The 15,173-nt window shown below is 37.1% G+C and overlaps 1 protein-coding gene and 1 long non-coding RNA gene across 3 annotated transcripts; both read left to right on the plus strand.

Moving 5' to 3' along the window:
- Positions 1–99: 99 nt before the first annotated feature.
- Positions 100–2,029, plus strand: LOC123879732. The gene is made up of 2 exons (XR_006799056.1): positions 100–1,151; positions 1,892–2,029. It is a non-coding gene; the product is annotated as an uncharacterized LOC123879732 (long non-coding RNA).
- A 5,963-nt stretch (positions 2,030–7,992) lies between these two features.
- Positions 7,993–12,632, plus strand: LOC123879696 (gastrula zinc finger protein XlCGF57.1-like). Of its 2 annotated transcripts, XM_045927581.1 has the most exons (4): positions 7,993–8,018; positions 8,122–8,665; positions 10,597–10,645; positions 11,692–12,632. In XM_045927581.1, exons 2-4 carry the CDS (start codon positions 8,201–8,203, stop codon positions 12,519–12,521), a joined length of 1,344 nt encoding a protein of 447 aa, XP_045783537.1. In that variant the 5' UTR covers positions 7,993–8,018; positions 8,122–8,200; the 3' UTR covers positions 12,522–12,632. The 2 variants fall into 2 exon arrangements, with proteins under 2 accessions (XP_045783537.1, XP_045783536.1); XM_045927580.1 differs by lacking the exon at positions 7,993–8,018 and having other exon boundaries at positions 8,025–8,665.
- Positions 12,633–15,173: the final 2,541 nt, after the last annotated feature.

Here is a 15,173-nt window from a genome sequence, read left to right on the forward strand (position 1 = left end):
GTAAGGTCTGTGGTGACAAGCACAGACTACGAATAAGTGACAACTGACAGGCCACTGAGAAATGTGTCAACTGTCAAGTCAATTTTTAAGCACAGCACCAGGGCCGGCTATCCTACGGTATTTCAAATATGCTTAGGTACATTGCAAGTACATGTCTTCTATCTCACATAATTAGTATGGGTAGACATTAAGCTTCTCGCTTCACTACCACAGCTATATTTTACGCACACGTTTGAAATTTTTTATTACTATATGTATTATAGTTATATGGAATGGTCGCATGAGGAGTGTGACCAGCTAAGGGTTTTACCCTAAAGGTGGAAGAAAAACGAGCTTAGATTTTTATAGAAAAAAGTATAATATTTTATTGGATTTAACTTTAAATTTCATGTTGCCAAAATTAAAGGTTTTTAAGAATCATAGAGCAAATTTAAGTAAAATAATATATTTAGGTTTGAAATTACAGTGATATAACATGATAACCATTTTTTGAATAAAGTAATATAAAACAGAGTAGCAGTAACATACAAAATATAAAAATGTTCAATGTCGTTCATTGGATTTCTCATTTCAATAGGTACGATTAAAAATCTGAATTTGGGGGAAATAAAATCAAATGTCGACAACACTGTTGATAAAACAAAAATCAATAAAAATGGCGTAACGTAGAAATCAATAAAATACGAAAACTTTTTAGCCAATTTAAATCACTGTTTCATATGTTTTTCTTAGAAATTCATCGTCTTTTTTTCTTAAATTGAGTATACTTGTTTTGTATACACTCGTATAAAGAATCAGTGAGCGCTAATAACCATAACCGCGATTGAGAAATGTATTTCTTGGTTTGGACTTGCATTTTGCGTTTTCACGAAGATCAAAGGAAAGGTGGCCCACATCTAGCGAATGCCGAAGATGCACCAAACATCTTCTGGGGGTTCTGGGGACTTCTGGGGGTGTTCTTACTGTGAAGGCGATAAGGGCATGTAAAACAACCTCCAAGTGCAAGCTGCTGGAAAAACTACCTCAGGAGAGTGGCTGGACGAGAACGACTGGATGGAAAAGGCTAAAGGGACTCTCATACATGCATGCAGTATGATAACTATATAAGACTGCAATTACGGAGGTGGAAAGCATAGTTTTGTCATCACAGAGTAAGTATTACTAGATGATGCCCGCGACTTTGTTCGCGTGACTTAGATTTTTTAAATCCCATGGGAACTCTTTCATTTTCTGGGATGAAAATTAGTATCCTATGTCTCCTCCAGGATGCAAGCTATTTCAGTGCCAAATAGATGATGCCTGTGACTTCATCCACGTGGAATTAGATTTTTAAGAACTCTTTCATTTCATGGAACAAGAAATAGCCTGCATCCATCTCCGAGATGCAAGCTATCACCACAAAATTTCGTCAAAATTGGTTAAATGGATAGGCTGTGAAAAGTTACAGTTACACTTTCACGTTCATAATATTGGTATGGATTAATTTCAGATGAATTTCTTCATTAAACATGCCAAATCCAAATATATCCATTATACCAAATAAACAGGGATATTCTCACTGATGAGTGGCTAAAAATGTTCATTATGTTGTTCATTGTGAAGTGTGAACTCTTTAATACACTTCAAAGCTTCCTATAAAATAAACACTTTGATACTCATGACTTTGTTTCGGTTTTTCAAAATTCCTATCTATGAGATGGATACTCTTTAATTTTCTAGGATAAAAAGCATGGCTCTTAAAATGCCTATCTGTGTCTCCAGATGCAAGCTGTTTCCCTGTGGGATTTCTCCAAATCTGGTTCTTTTGTTGAGCTAAAAAAGAAAATTTACTCTATTTATGAATGATAATATAATTTACCATTTACTTTATGTTTCTGCCTTAACTTTCCAGAATAAGGAGTTGGTCATCTGAATTGGTGTTTACACTGGGAACACAGTGAAATCCTGCACCTGAGGTGCTGTGTGAGAAGCTACAAAACTGAAAAAGAAACATGTTGGAACTATACCAGGCATTCCTGAACAAATTGAGGCAAGTAAAACAGTGGTTTATTAAATATCATACCATATATCTATACATATAAAAATCACTGACTGACTGACTGACTTACCAATGCACAGCTCAAACTACTTGACGGATGGGGCTGAATTTTGGTATGCAAATAGTCATTACGGTAGACGTAGCTAAGAAGGGATTTTTGAAAATTCAACCCATAAGGGGTTTGAAATTTGTATAGTCCACACGGAAGGTGGAGAACCGTGTTTGGTGGCCCACTCTTGGAAAGGCCTATGCCCAGCAGTGAACGCATACAGGCTGATGGAATTGAATGTCATAGACTAAGGATTAAATACACAAACTTGGCTGATTTCTGTTTTTATACAATGTGCAGACTATATTCATACACCTCATATTAAGAATCTGTACTACTTATTTTACATTCACTATACAAGCTTACACCCGTCATTTTGTCTGTAGAAAAACAATAATGGCTTTATTTAGACTTTATTTAATTTTCCAGTATATGTATATAGTATGGTATCCATCTTCAGGATGCAAGCTATCTTTCTGGTAAACATCTAAATTGGTTTTATTGTTAAGCTATGAAAAAGTGACATGCACAGGTAGCTAATTACAATTTTAGTAAAGATCTCTAACTTTTTGAAAATAAAATATAGCCTATGTCACTCATGAATTGCTCAGCTTTCTACTGGTCTAAGAATTTAAAAAATCGGTTCAGCAGTTTCAGATGTCAGATGCACATGAAGATCTTTTTTATTAACCCCCGACCCAAAAAGAGGGGTGTTATAAGTTTGACGTGTGTATCTGTGTATCTGTGTATCTGTCTGTGGCATCGTAGCGCCTAAACGAATGAACCGAATTTAGTTTTTTTTTGTTTGAAAGGTGGCTTGATCGAGAGTGTTCTTAGCTATAATCTAAAAAAATTGGTTCAGCCGTTTAAGAGTTATCAGCTCTTTTCTAGTTTTCTTGTAGAAAAGAAGGTTACATAACCGTTAGGTTCATAATATTATGTCAATTGACAAATGTCAAGCTGTCAAGATGGATGTTGCCTTGATACATAATTATTTATTTGAAAATGATGTTTTGGAAAACTCTGATACTTTGGATCGTCGGGGGTGTTATAAATTTTTAATTTACACTTGTTTATTTGTTTTTTATAGCAATTCCATAAATACTTTCCTTAAATCTAACATCCATACTAATATTATAATTGCGAAAGTGTGTCTGTCTGTCTGTCTATCTGTCTGTCTGTCTGTCTGTCTGTCTGCTACTTTTTCACGGCCCAACAGTTTAACCGATTCTGACGAAATTTGGTATAGGGTTAGCTTATATCCCGGGGACGGACACAGGCTACTTTTTATCCCGGAAAATCAAAGAGTTCCCACGGGATTCTTAAAAACCTATCCGCTGTACGATTTGTATGAAATTTGGTACTAAGGTAGCTTGCGTCCCTGTAATTGACATAGGCAACTTTTTATCCCGGAAAATCAACCAGTTCCCACGGGATCTTTAAAAACCTAAATCCACGCGGACGAAGTCGCGGGCATCCTCTAGTTTGGAACAAAATACTATGATTGTACATGGTAGTATTATAGATACCCAACTTCCGAATGGAATGGTTGCTTCAATGATTGGTTCCATGATATGGAAAAATGTGTCAAATTTCGCGGAGAATACTTCGAAAAGCAATAAATACATGTTTTAAATAGTAATGTTGTGTCACTTCCTTGATTTCCGAAATTTTCAGTGCCGCCCTCGTAATAGCACTTTTTCTAAAAAAAAGTTTACCAGTCTCCTTCGCAGTGACAATGATGGGTTGAATGTTTATTATTATATTATGAATGGCAAAAAAGTATATCATAATATGTGTGATGTTCCACATCTACTAAAATGTCATTTAAACAATTTCAGAAAAAGGACCTAATCATCGCTAATCGCCGTGCTATTTGCGTGTCAGATCATTGAAAAAATATATGCGGTAGGTGGGATTGGTGGCACTGTAAGGAATACTCGACTAACAGATAGACATTTGAAACCAAATTCTGTCGATAATATGAAGGCAAGTAAAGACATCTTACCATACCAAACTGAAGTTTTACAAACATTTTATGAAGAAACAGGTGGAGCACCCAAAAGTATTTAGCATTGCAACGACTCGTATCAATTTTTAGGGTTCCGTACGTGAAGGGTGCCAATGAGACTCTATTACTAAGCCTCCGCTGTCCGTCCACCTGTCCGTCCGTTTGTCTGTATGTCTGTTTTTCAGCGTGCTAAATAGTGTTATATCTTGTGCGATGGTATGGAACCTTTTGTGTGCGAGTCCAACTCACACTTGACCGATTTTTATTTTGGCTTATTACACATTGCCCCTCCAAGTAGGACAAAGTAGATTGTATAACATTTTAAAGTTCAATTTGTCCCACTAATTATTGGTTTGACCAATTGGTGCATAAAATAGCGGCACCAGTGGCACTATTTTTAAGACCCAGCCCAAAAATTTCTTGAATTATGTCCTTGATATAAGAATAAAGTAAAGGATGCATTTATTTTAATTCATTTAGGTCCTCTATTTTTAGGGTTCCATATCTTCAAAGAAAAAAGGAATCCTTATACTTCGTTTTCTGTCTGTCTATCTGTGTCTCTATCAAGACAAGGGAATCAAAGCTCTTGAGATACTTCCCGTATATAATCCATGACATTTGGTAGCTAGCAATGTCCTAATAGCACAATAATTAATAAAGGGAAAAATCCGAAATCATGAATTTGTGGTTACATCACATATCTAATCAAAGTCAAAGATTATCATGAAATGTTGTGATTTATGTCTCATAATTTTATAACTAACAATTTGCTCGAATTTGTGTAATTCATTGATAATTCATTTTACCTTTCAGGTCAAGCTTGCTGTAAGAGTCTTTAGCAGAGAGGTGGCCCTCACTGTGTCAATGCGGATGAAGACATACATGGACATTTTAACGATTGTACGATACCTGTAAACATCGATGATGGCATTTTCATTACAGAGATAATTTTATTTATAAATAATTTATTCGATAGCTTAAACGGTTGTGGTCATTCTAAAAGTGGTTTTAAGAACGCATTGTCCGGAAAATTGCAACCATTTAGCGTTTTGGAATGATGACGAATTTAGTTAGTCAGGCTTTAGGTATAAAAAATCCGGTCAAGTGCGAGTCGGACTCACCCACGAAGGTTTCCATATCATTATACAAGATATTTTAACCAGTGTGCATTGTGGCACAGTTGCCACAATGCAAGTTAATGGCAACAGCGCCATCTATATCTGATTTAGTAAACTTAATTTTTTTGTGAATTTGTAAACTGATCATGATTTTTATCCACATAAATAGATTTTGAAAATTTTTGTTTCATACATTTTACTAGAATATATTTTGGTTAATGTAGTTTAATGGAAAAGATTTACATTTGTCGAGGGTTTCATACCTCAAAAGGAAAACAGGAACCTATAAAGGATCACTTCGTTGTCTGTCTGTCTGCCCCCCGTGTCTGCCATTTTGGGGGAATCAAAATAGGAATCATGACATTTGGCTGGTGGCAATGTCTTATAGCACAATTGAACGAAAAAATTTGAAAACCGTGAACTTATGGTTACATCACAAAAAAATTAAAGATTTGTGTTCCCAATCAAATAATTAGTTTAACTAAATCACATTCGTCATTAATTTGCACATTTTTATTACACTGGTTTGAGATTTCTTGTACGATCGTGCGGAACCCTTCTGTGCGAATCCGACTCTCACTTGAATGGTATTTTTAGAATCAAGTACAATTATTATTGTTGAAAACATGACTACATCTATACTATCTATACTAATAAATAAAATTGGAGTGTCTGTCTGTAATTTCGAAATAACTACCACATATTAAGGTCATATGGTTATTTGAACGATACCATAACTGAATCACACGTTTTTAAAATTTTTTCTGTCTGTCTGTCTGTTTGAAAAGGCTAATCTTCGGAACGGCTGAACCGATTTTAACGGGATTTTCACATACAAGTAGAGAATTGACCAGGGTGTAACATAGGCTACTTTTTTAACCGACTTTCAAGAAGAGAGTTGTGTTTTTTACCTATGTACACCAAAATCTCCGAGATTTCTGAACCGATTTGCGTCATTTCTTTTTTAATCGATAGAGGAACTGCAACATTATTTCATAAAAAATTTGGATTCCAACTCCAATCCTGATGCTGCAAGGGATCTGACCAATCCACGCGGGCGAAGCTGCGGGCATCAGCTAGTAACTGAATAATAATGACATACTTTTGTGTCATAAGACACAAAAGTATGTCATAAGTATGAGATAAGTCATGTTGTTATGCAAAATTCTTGTTGCATTATCTGGTTTTGTATTGTATTTCCTGACAATGTAAATTTTATTACTTAAATCGGTTGATACTTGACCTCAGTAACTTTAAATGAATGATATCTTTATAAAGACTACGATAATTTGGCATTTGCGTCTTGTATAATTCGTCCAAGACGTTCGATTGTGTTAAACATAAAACGCTGGTCAGAAAACTACAATTATTACACTTATAGCAATTCATTTTATGATATTTAATTGTTATACAGTTTATAATAATCTCTCAAAACAACGTTTTGGAGATGTATCTTGAAATGTAAAGTTTTTATTTTCTAAAAGATAATGATAAAAAAAATAGTATGAATAAATTGCTCTGACTAGTTTTAAGTGTGATTGTGAGATGGTAACAACAAAAAATACCCAGCTGAGTTTGTTGTGGTGCATTGGAACCCTACGAAGGTTTAGTTTAGGTACTTTAAGGGCCGGCGCACATATGGCGGAGCGCAGCGCAGAGCATTTTTCACAGTCAAAGTATTATCGACTTTGTCCTCATTGAAATAATATCTAAATTTAATTGTGCATCCGTGCGGATACTTGCGCAGTCCCGCGCGTGCTCGCGCATTCTATGGTAGAAATTCGCGTAATGTGTCACGCGAATAGAAAACTTCGCGGGCATGCTCTGCGCTGAACTCCGCCGCACTCCGCCATGTGTGCGCCGGCCCTTAAGGGCATGAGACGGGTCTGCCCGCGAAATTCAAATTTAATTTGATTTTTCGCAATTTGTAAACTAATACAACAACCTAGGCTTATGGCATTTTAATTGCTCCAATGGCAGTAGCATTCTCACAGGTTTACATAAAAACCTTTACTTGAAAGGGTTCAGTTTAAGAAATTAGCTCTAGTATGGTCGACTAATTTGTGAGTTATAGTGGATACTAGAGCTAATTTCTTAAACTGGACCCTTTCAAGTGAAGATTTTTAAATAAATAGGTGGGGATGATACTGTTATTGTCGCAAATAGAATGCCATAAGCCTACGTTGTCGTATTAGTTTACAAATTGCGAAAAACCAAATTAAATTTGAATTTCGCGGGCAGACCCGTCGCATCCACCTTAATTTTTAAGCGTGCTAATATTTATCACCATCACGTCATTGAACCAAAAATAGTTAATAAGATTTTGAAATCGTTAATAAATTATTTAAATTATTTTGTTTTATTTTTGTTGACCAAAAAAAGTTGAATAAATCGGTTATTTGCCGAAAATCGGTAAATGAAAACCGAAAAACCGATATTTTTACGATAAAGTGCGACACTATATTTAATTTACGATTCATTACGATTTTCGAGGCCATCCCTAAAATTACTAGGCTGTCATGACGTCATCGTGACGTTTTGCCGCAACCGTTTACATCTATATTATATTGTGGGAAAGAGACGTGTAATGTATAGTGTTAAATTGCCATAAGAGGGTGAAATAGAAAGACCATGATACAAAGAAAGTTTATTATAGATAGATATTGATTTTTTCTATATATATAATCCGATATTATCGGTATGTATAGTACTCGCTACTAATCATAAACAGATCTATGGAACTTCGTCGTCTATCTCCGGATTCGTGGTCTGTGCACAGCACAGGCCAGGCCAGCAGAGCAGGCCAGCTTTAAAGGAGAAAGCGATCAAATATTTCGACTCTCCAGAAGGTTTATACATTCTAGTTATTTAAGGAAATAAGAAAATACTTTAAAATATCAAAAAACCAAAGGAACAAGTCATTTCTCAAAAATCTATCTAATGTGTCATGAATCATGATCTAATCAAACAATAAACACATCAAAATGGCAGAACATCCCAAGGAGTTACTTCATGCTGGTCTCTTAAAGCCTAAGCAGGAAATAGAAGACTCAGTACCCAATGAGGAAGTAACAGAAGACTTAGTACCCAAGGAGGAAATAACGAAAGACATTTTAGTACCCAAGCAAGAAGTGACAGAAAACCTTATAGTACCTAAGCAAGAAATAACACTAGACCTTATAATACCGAAGCAAGAAATAGTAGAACTAGAAGTAACATTTGAGAGAGACTATGTAGAAGATAATGACTACAGTGGACCTGAAATAGATATGGCTACATCTAGTCTACAGTTGGAACAATCGAATGAACAAAAGGAAGTTGATATTTTTATTCCAATTAAAACAGAACTGCCTTTTAGTGATATTGCTCGGTTACAAAGACAACAGGATCAAGAGTACCATATAACAGGCAAAAATGTGTCTTCAGGGCATACCGCCAAAGGGGTTAAAGTGAGTTTATTTTAATTTTATTCTCATACTAGCTGACGCCCGCGACTTCGTCCGCGTGGATTTAGGTTTTTCGAAATTCCGTGGGAACTCTTTGGTTTTCCGGGATAAAAAGTAGCCTTTGTGCTAATCTAGGATATTATCTAACTTCATTCTACAGCCAAATCTGTCCAGTAGTTTTTGCGTGAAGGAGTAACAAACATACACATATATACACATACAAACTTTCGCCTTTATAATATTAGTGTGAAACAAATGCAGCTGTGTGGTATGATTCAGATGAAATATATGTATGTATATGTGTCCCAGTTAAATGGCATAAACCAGGAGATGTTACAACAACTCAATTAGACCATTTCTCTAAACAAATGTAGTGATATCATAGAATACTGACATACATAGTTTAGTGACTAGTGAAACACTTGATTATAAGGTTACTAGCTGATACCCGCGACTTCGTTCGCGTGGATGTAGGTTTTTAAAAATTCCCGTGCGAACTCTTTGATTTTCCGGGATAAAAAATAGCCTATCTGCTAATCCAGGGTATACTCTATCTCCATTCTAAATTTCAGCCCAATCCGTCTAGTAGTTTTTGCGTGAAGGAGTAACAAACATACACACACACACACACACACATACAAACTTTCTCCTTTATAATATTAGTGTGATGTGATATTCCCCAATAGAACCTAAGCGTCCAACCAAACCACAAACAAAAGCAAACTTTAAATTTTGACACCCTTTTTTTTACCTGACTGTGGCAAAGCTAAAAGGAAGGGTTATTAAATAAATAAAAATAAATAAATAAAATCGTTTTATTGCAGGTCAGGGACCCATATAAGCAGTACAAATGCAAAATCATACTTCATACTTCATACCATACTTCATACTAATATTATAAAAGCGAAAGTTTGTATGTGTGTGTGTGTGTGTATGTTTGTTACTCCTTCACGCAAAATTACTGGACGGATTTGGCTGAAATTCAGAATGGAGATAGATAATATCCTGGATTAGGCGGATTAAAATCGGTTCAGTGGTTGGGCCGTGACAACGTAGCAGACAGACAGATAGACAGACAGACAGACAGAAAGACAGACAGACAGACACACTTTCGCATTTATAATATTAGTATGGATTATACTAGATGATGGCCGCGGCTTCGCCAGCGTGGATTGGTCAGATCCCCAGCAGCATCAGGATTAAGGAGTTGGAATCCAAATTTTTTACGGGACAGTGTCGCAAAGCTTCCTTAGGGCTTAAGCCCTAATTCGCACGAGCATTAAAAAAGCGTTGCGTTGACGATACAAAGTGCGCGTTAAAAAAGCGATGCCGTATGACAGATACTTGGGAATGCATTTGTTCTATTTGAACGCTTTTTTGACGGACGTTAAAAAAGCTCTCGTGCGAATGAGGCCTAACGATTAAAAAAAAATAGGCAAATCGGCTCAGAAATCTCGGAGATATCAGTGTACATAGGTAAAAAAACAAAACACCATTTTCAAAGTCGGTTAAAAAGTAGCCTATGTTACTCCTTGGTTAATCCTCTACTTGTCTGTGAAAGTCACATCAAAATAGGTTTAGCCATTGCGAAGATTAGCCGTTCAAACAGACATGATACTTCAATTTTATTTAATAGTAGTAATATGGACATCGCACTTCGCACTAATACTATAAAGGAGAAAGTTTGTATGTGTGTGTGTGTGTGTGTATGTTTGTTACTCTTTCACGCAAAAACTACTGGACGGATTGGGCTGAAATTTAGAATGGAGATAGATTATACCCTGGATTAGCACATAGGCTACTTTTTATCCCGGAAAATCAAAGAGTTCCCACGGGAATTTTAAAAAACTTACATCCACGCGAACAAAGTCGCGGGTAACAGCTAGTAGAGTATAGATTGCATATAATAGTGTAACAGCTGTGTTGTGTTCCAGAAATGGTGTAAAGCTGGAGCCAGGGCTGATGATGACTGCTCTTCACATGGTAAGTGGTGAGTGTAGGTATTGCCAACTGAACATAGCCATGTGCCATGGGTATATACTTTGTGGGGTCCCGTACCCAAATGGTGCCAATGGGACACTATTACTAAGCCCCTGCTGTCCGTCTGTCTGTCTGTCAGTGGCCTATATTCTCGTGAACCGTAATAGGTAGAGAGACGAAATTTTCACAGAATATATGTTTCTATAGCCACTACAACAACAAGTAACAAAAATTTCAAAATAACTGCCATAAAAATTAAAAAAAAAGTGTTACTTCTCATACAAGTCAAAATCGGTCAAGTGTGAGTCAGATACGAAGGGTACGGAACCCTTTGTATCTGATTCGCACTTGACCGATTTTTAGGGTTCCGTACCTCAAAAGAATTGACCCCTTATAGGATCACTTTGTTGTCTATGTGTCTGTTCGTCTGTCAGTCGTGGCTGCCAAGAAATTTCATACGGTACTTCTTGTTGCCCTAGAACCATAGAATTTGGCAGGTAGGTAGGTCTTATAGCACAAGTAAAGAAAAAAAATTAGAAAACCGTGAAATTCTGGTTACATCACAAAAACAAATACATATAGATGGTGCAGTCCGTCATTAACTTGCATGTTCTATATACAGTGGACCCCTGGTAATCCGGTCCCTGTCTAATCCGGCCTTCCCCCTGTAATCCGACATGTCTATTATTATTGAATTTACTAAATTTGACATACATAGTGAAGTATGATTTGTACTTCAGAGTATGTATGACATATAGAATCTTATCATTGGATCTATAATGATTTGTCAGATTACAAGGTACTCTTTTGTAAAAAAAATCCGGACTATAGGGGGTCTTAGGCAGTACTCTATAATCCGGCAAATTCGATAGTTCGACACTGCCCTGCAAAACGTTTGTGGAATTACCGGGGGTCCATTGTAAGTGTTTGGTAGATCTTTTACGATGGTACGGAACCCTTCGTGTCCGAGGCTGACTCGCATTTGACCTGTTTTAATCATTATGATACGCCAGGGAGGTCGTCAAATCAAAAAATATTTTCTTTTTTAGATTCCCATATACCAAAGGAATATAGCCAGACCCAAACAAGTGGAGCTGCCAAAACTAAGGAAACATACACATGCCACATTTGCCAGAAACAATGTAAATACAAAAGTGCATTCGAGTCACACATGAGGATTCACACCGGTGAAAAACCCTTCTCGTGTGAACAATGCGACGCCAAGTTTGCAAAAAAGTTTGACTTAGCTTCTCACATCATGTGTCACACTGGCGAAAGACCATATTCCTGTGACACATGTCACGCTAAATTCGCGAGAAAATATCATCTAACCACTCACGTCATGTCTCACACGGGTGAGAAACCGTTTTTCTGTGACCTATGTCACTCTACGTTTAAACGACAAACTATTTTGAACAGGCACATGAGATCTCATACTCGTGAAAATCTTTTCACCTGTGAAATATGTCACGCCAAGTTCACTGAAAAAAGCACTTTGAACAATCACGTAAGAACTCACACGGGTGAAAAACCTTTCTCTTGTGAAATATGTCACACTAGATTCACACAGCGAAGCACTTTAATTAGCCACGTACGGACTCACACCGGAGAAAAGCCTTATTCCTGTGATTTGTGTCACGCTAAGTTCACACAAAAATGTCATTTGAATAATCATGTGATGAGGAACCACACTAGTGAAAAAACTTACCCTTGCAGCTTTTGTGAAAGGAAATTTACTAGGAAGTGTTATTTGAACAGTCATTTAAGGTCTCACACTGGAGAGAAACCGTATACATGTGAGCTGTGTCAGGAAAAGTTTACAATGAAATGTCATTTAGATAACCATACCTTGAGGAAACACACTGGTGAAAAAACTTGATCCAGTGACATAATTATTATTTATTTATTTATATTTATTAACTAGCTGTGCCCGCGACTTCGTTCGCGTGGAATCAGCGCGCTTTATATAGCCACGGATGCTCAGGCGCGAGGCGTGTAGTATATATAGTCCTATATGTTATTGGTCTGTGGTGTAGTACGTACTCTGTACGTTAAAAATGTTCGCCGTGATTCTTTTAATTGACATAACTTTTTTATTTATGAACCGATTGACATGAAATAAACACTAAATGTTAAGTGAAGCTTTTTTTTTTTTCTTTAAATCTGGCTTTACTCTGATTAGCCAATGTCAAGTTTGTGATATTTTCAAGTTATTGAATTTATACAAGTATGGACTCCGTCTGCGCCGGCGCCCGCCGACATACGCGCGGCGCCCCTTTAGAGCGCTTCCCAGTCAGTTCCACCACCAAAAAACACCAACTAACACAAAAACCAGCCACTCTTAACAAAAAAAAACACTCCAAACAAGCACAGCACGCGCGCCAGCAAGCGCCATCGCAGACGAAGTCCTAAGTGAAGCTTACTACAATATATTAGTGAAAACCGTATCTAAATCGAATAAGCCGTTTCTGATATTAGCGTGCACAAACACACAGACAAACAGACAAAAAAAATTAATTACAATTTTTCCCATTTACAAAAACAAGGGTGATGTACAAGACTGTAACAGCTACCGAGGAATAAAGCTCATGTCACATAGTATGAAGATTTGGGAAAAAGTGATAGAAAGAAGAATGAGAGAGGAGACTGAGGTTACCCAAAACCAGTTCGGGTTTATGCCAGGTCGAGGTACCACAGATGCAATATTCGCACTCCGTCAACTCTGCGAGAAATACAAGAATGCACATAGAAACCTGCACATGGTATTTATCGACCTTGAAAAGGCATATGACAGAGTTCCTCGCGAAGTTTTGTGGTGGGCTATGAAAGTGAAGAGATTGCCTGAGAAGTATGTGAGGCTTGTGAAAGCGATGTATAGACGAGCGAGTACAAGGGTCAGAACAGAAGCTGGCGTTACGGACAAGTTCAATGTGGAAGTAGGCTTGCATCAGGGATCGGCTTTAAGTCCTTATTTGTTTGTCCTGGTAATGGATGCTCTGACGTCAAACATACAGGAACAAGCGCCCTGGTGCATGCTGTTTGCCGACGACATTGTGCTTGTCGGAGAAGATGCGGCCGACGTCCAGAGCAGACTGCGTAGATGGCAAGAGAAATTGGAGAGTGTTGGCCTGAGGATCAGCCGAACGAAGACAGAACATCTGTTCTGTGACTTCGGTGGCCCCTCCAGTTTCTCTGATATCTGTTTGGATGGCGTAACTCTACCTGTCTGCTCCAATTTCCGGTACCTCGGTTCGCTCTTCCAAAGTGACGGTAGCATTGATCGAGACGTGAACAATAGAATGAATGCGGGATGGATGAAATGGCGACAGGTCTCAAGTGTTATATGCGACCCGAAAATGCCCCTTAAACTTAAGGGGAAAATTTACAAAACTGTCGTTAGACCTGTCACATTGTATGGTTCAGAATGTTGGGCGGTAAAAGGAAAGGATGAAAGACGATTACATGCGACCGAAATGCGAATGTTGAGATGGATGTGTGGTGTGACAAGAATGGACATGATAAGGAATGAATATATAAGGGGAAGTTTAAAAGTAGCACCAGTGGTAGACAAATTGAGGAGTAATAGGCTGGCATGGTATGGGCATGTAATGCGGAGGGAAGAGAGTCATATCACTAGAAGAATGTTAAATATGCATGTGGATGGAGAAAAGAGAAGAGGACGACCAAAGAAAAGGTGGATGGATTGCGTGAAAGAGGATATGCGTATAAAAGGGGTAGATGATAAGTTGATGGACGACAGAAGAGAGTGGAAGAGGAAGACATGTTGTGCCGACCCCACGTAGCATGGGATAAGGGCTGGAAGAAGAAGAAGGTTCGGCACCGATATAATAACAACCCCTGCTACTTTTTTTTATATATTTCCATTGTACAGACACCACTTCTACAATTTTATTATAATGTGTAGATGCACCTATTAGAGTGTATGTTTTTGTATACCTACTTACTGCACTCTCCCTCTTACAGTTCTATAAGTTCATAAGTGTGGGTTGCCTAGTTTACAAATTGCGAAAAACCAAATTAAAATTGAATTTCGCGGGCAGGCCGGGCTCATGACCCTTAAGCAATAAAGTATTTAAATAAAATAAATAAATTATTGTAATCTAATGTGGAAGATGTATATAAGTAATTTTTTATTTTACTTAATTTGTCATGATAAAATATACATTTAAATAATTACAATTATGTTTTATTACCTACAGATTCCTTAGTCATACTAACCTGCTGGGCGATTCAGAACACTTCGATAACATAACGAATCGATTCGATTCGGTATCGATCTCGAATCGAACAAATTTTATCGTGCAATTCAGAACGTTCGACAAAAGGATTCGATTCGATTTCGATTACGATACCGTTTTCGATAAGAAACATTGCGATTACTTGTGCATTTATAAAGTATGTTATGTTACCAAAATTTTACTTGTTTTTAAATTCAAGTTAAACATTAAAAAATAACTTTTATTCATCTTGAAGGTAATTTAAGTCATTACTTAAAATGATAGCTTATTAA

This window comes from Maniola jurtina, chromosome 28 (assembly GCF_905333055.1).
Source record: "Maniola jurtina chromosome 28, ilManJurt1.1, whole genome shotgun sequence".
NCBI lineage: Eukaryota > Metazoa > Arthropoda > Insecta > Lepidoptera > Nymphalidae > Maniola > Maniola jurtina.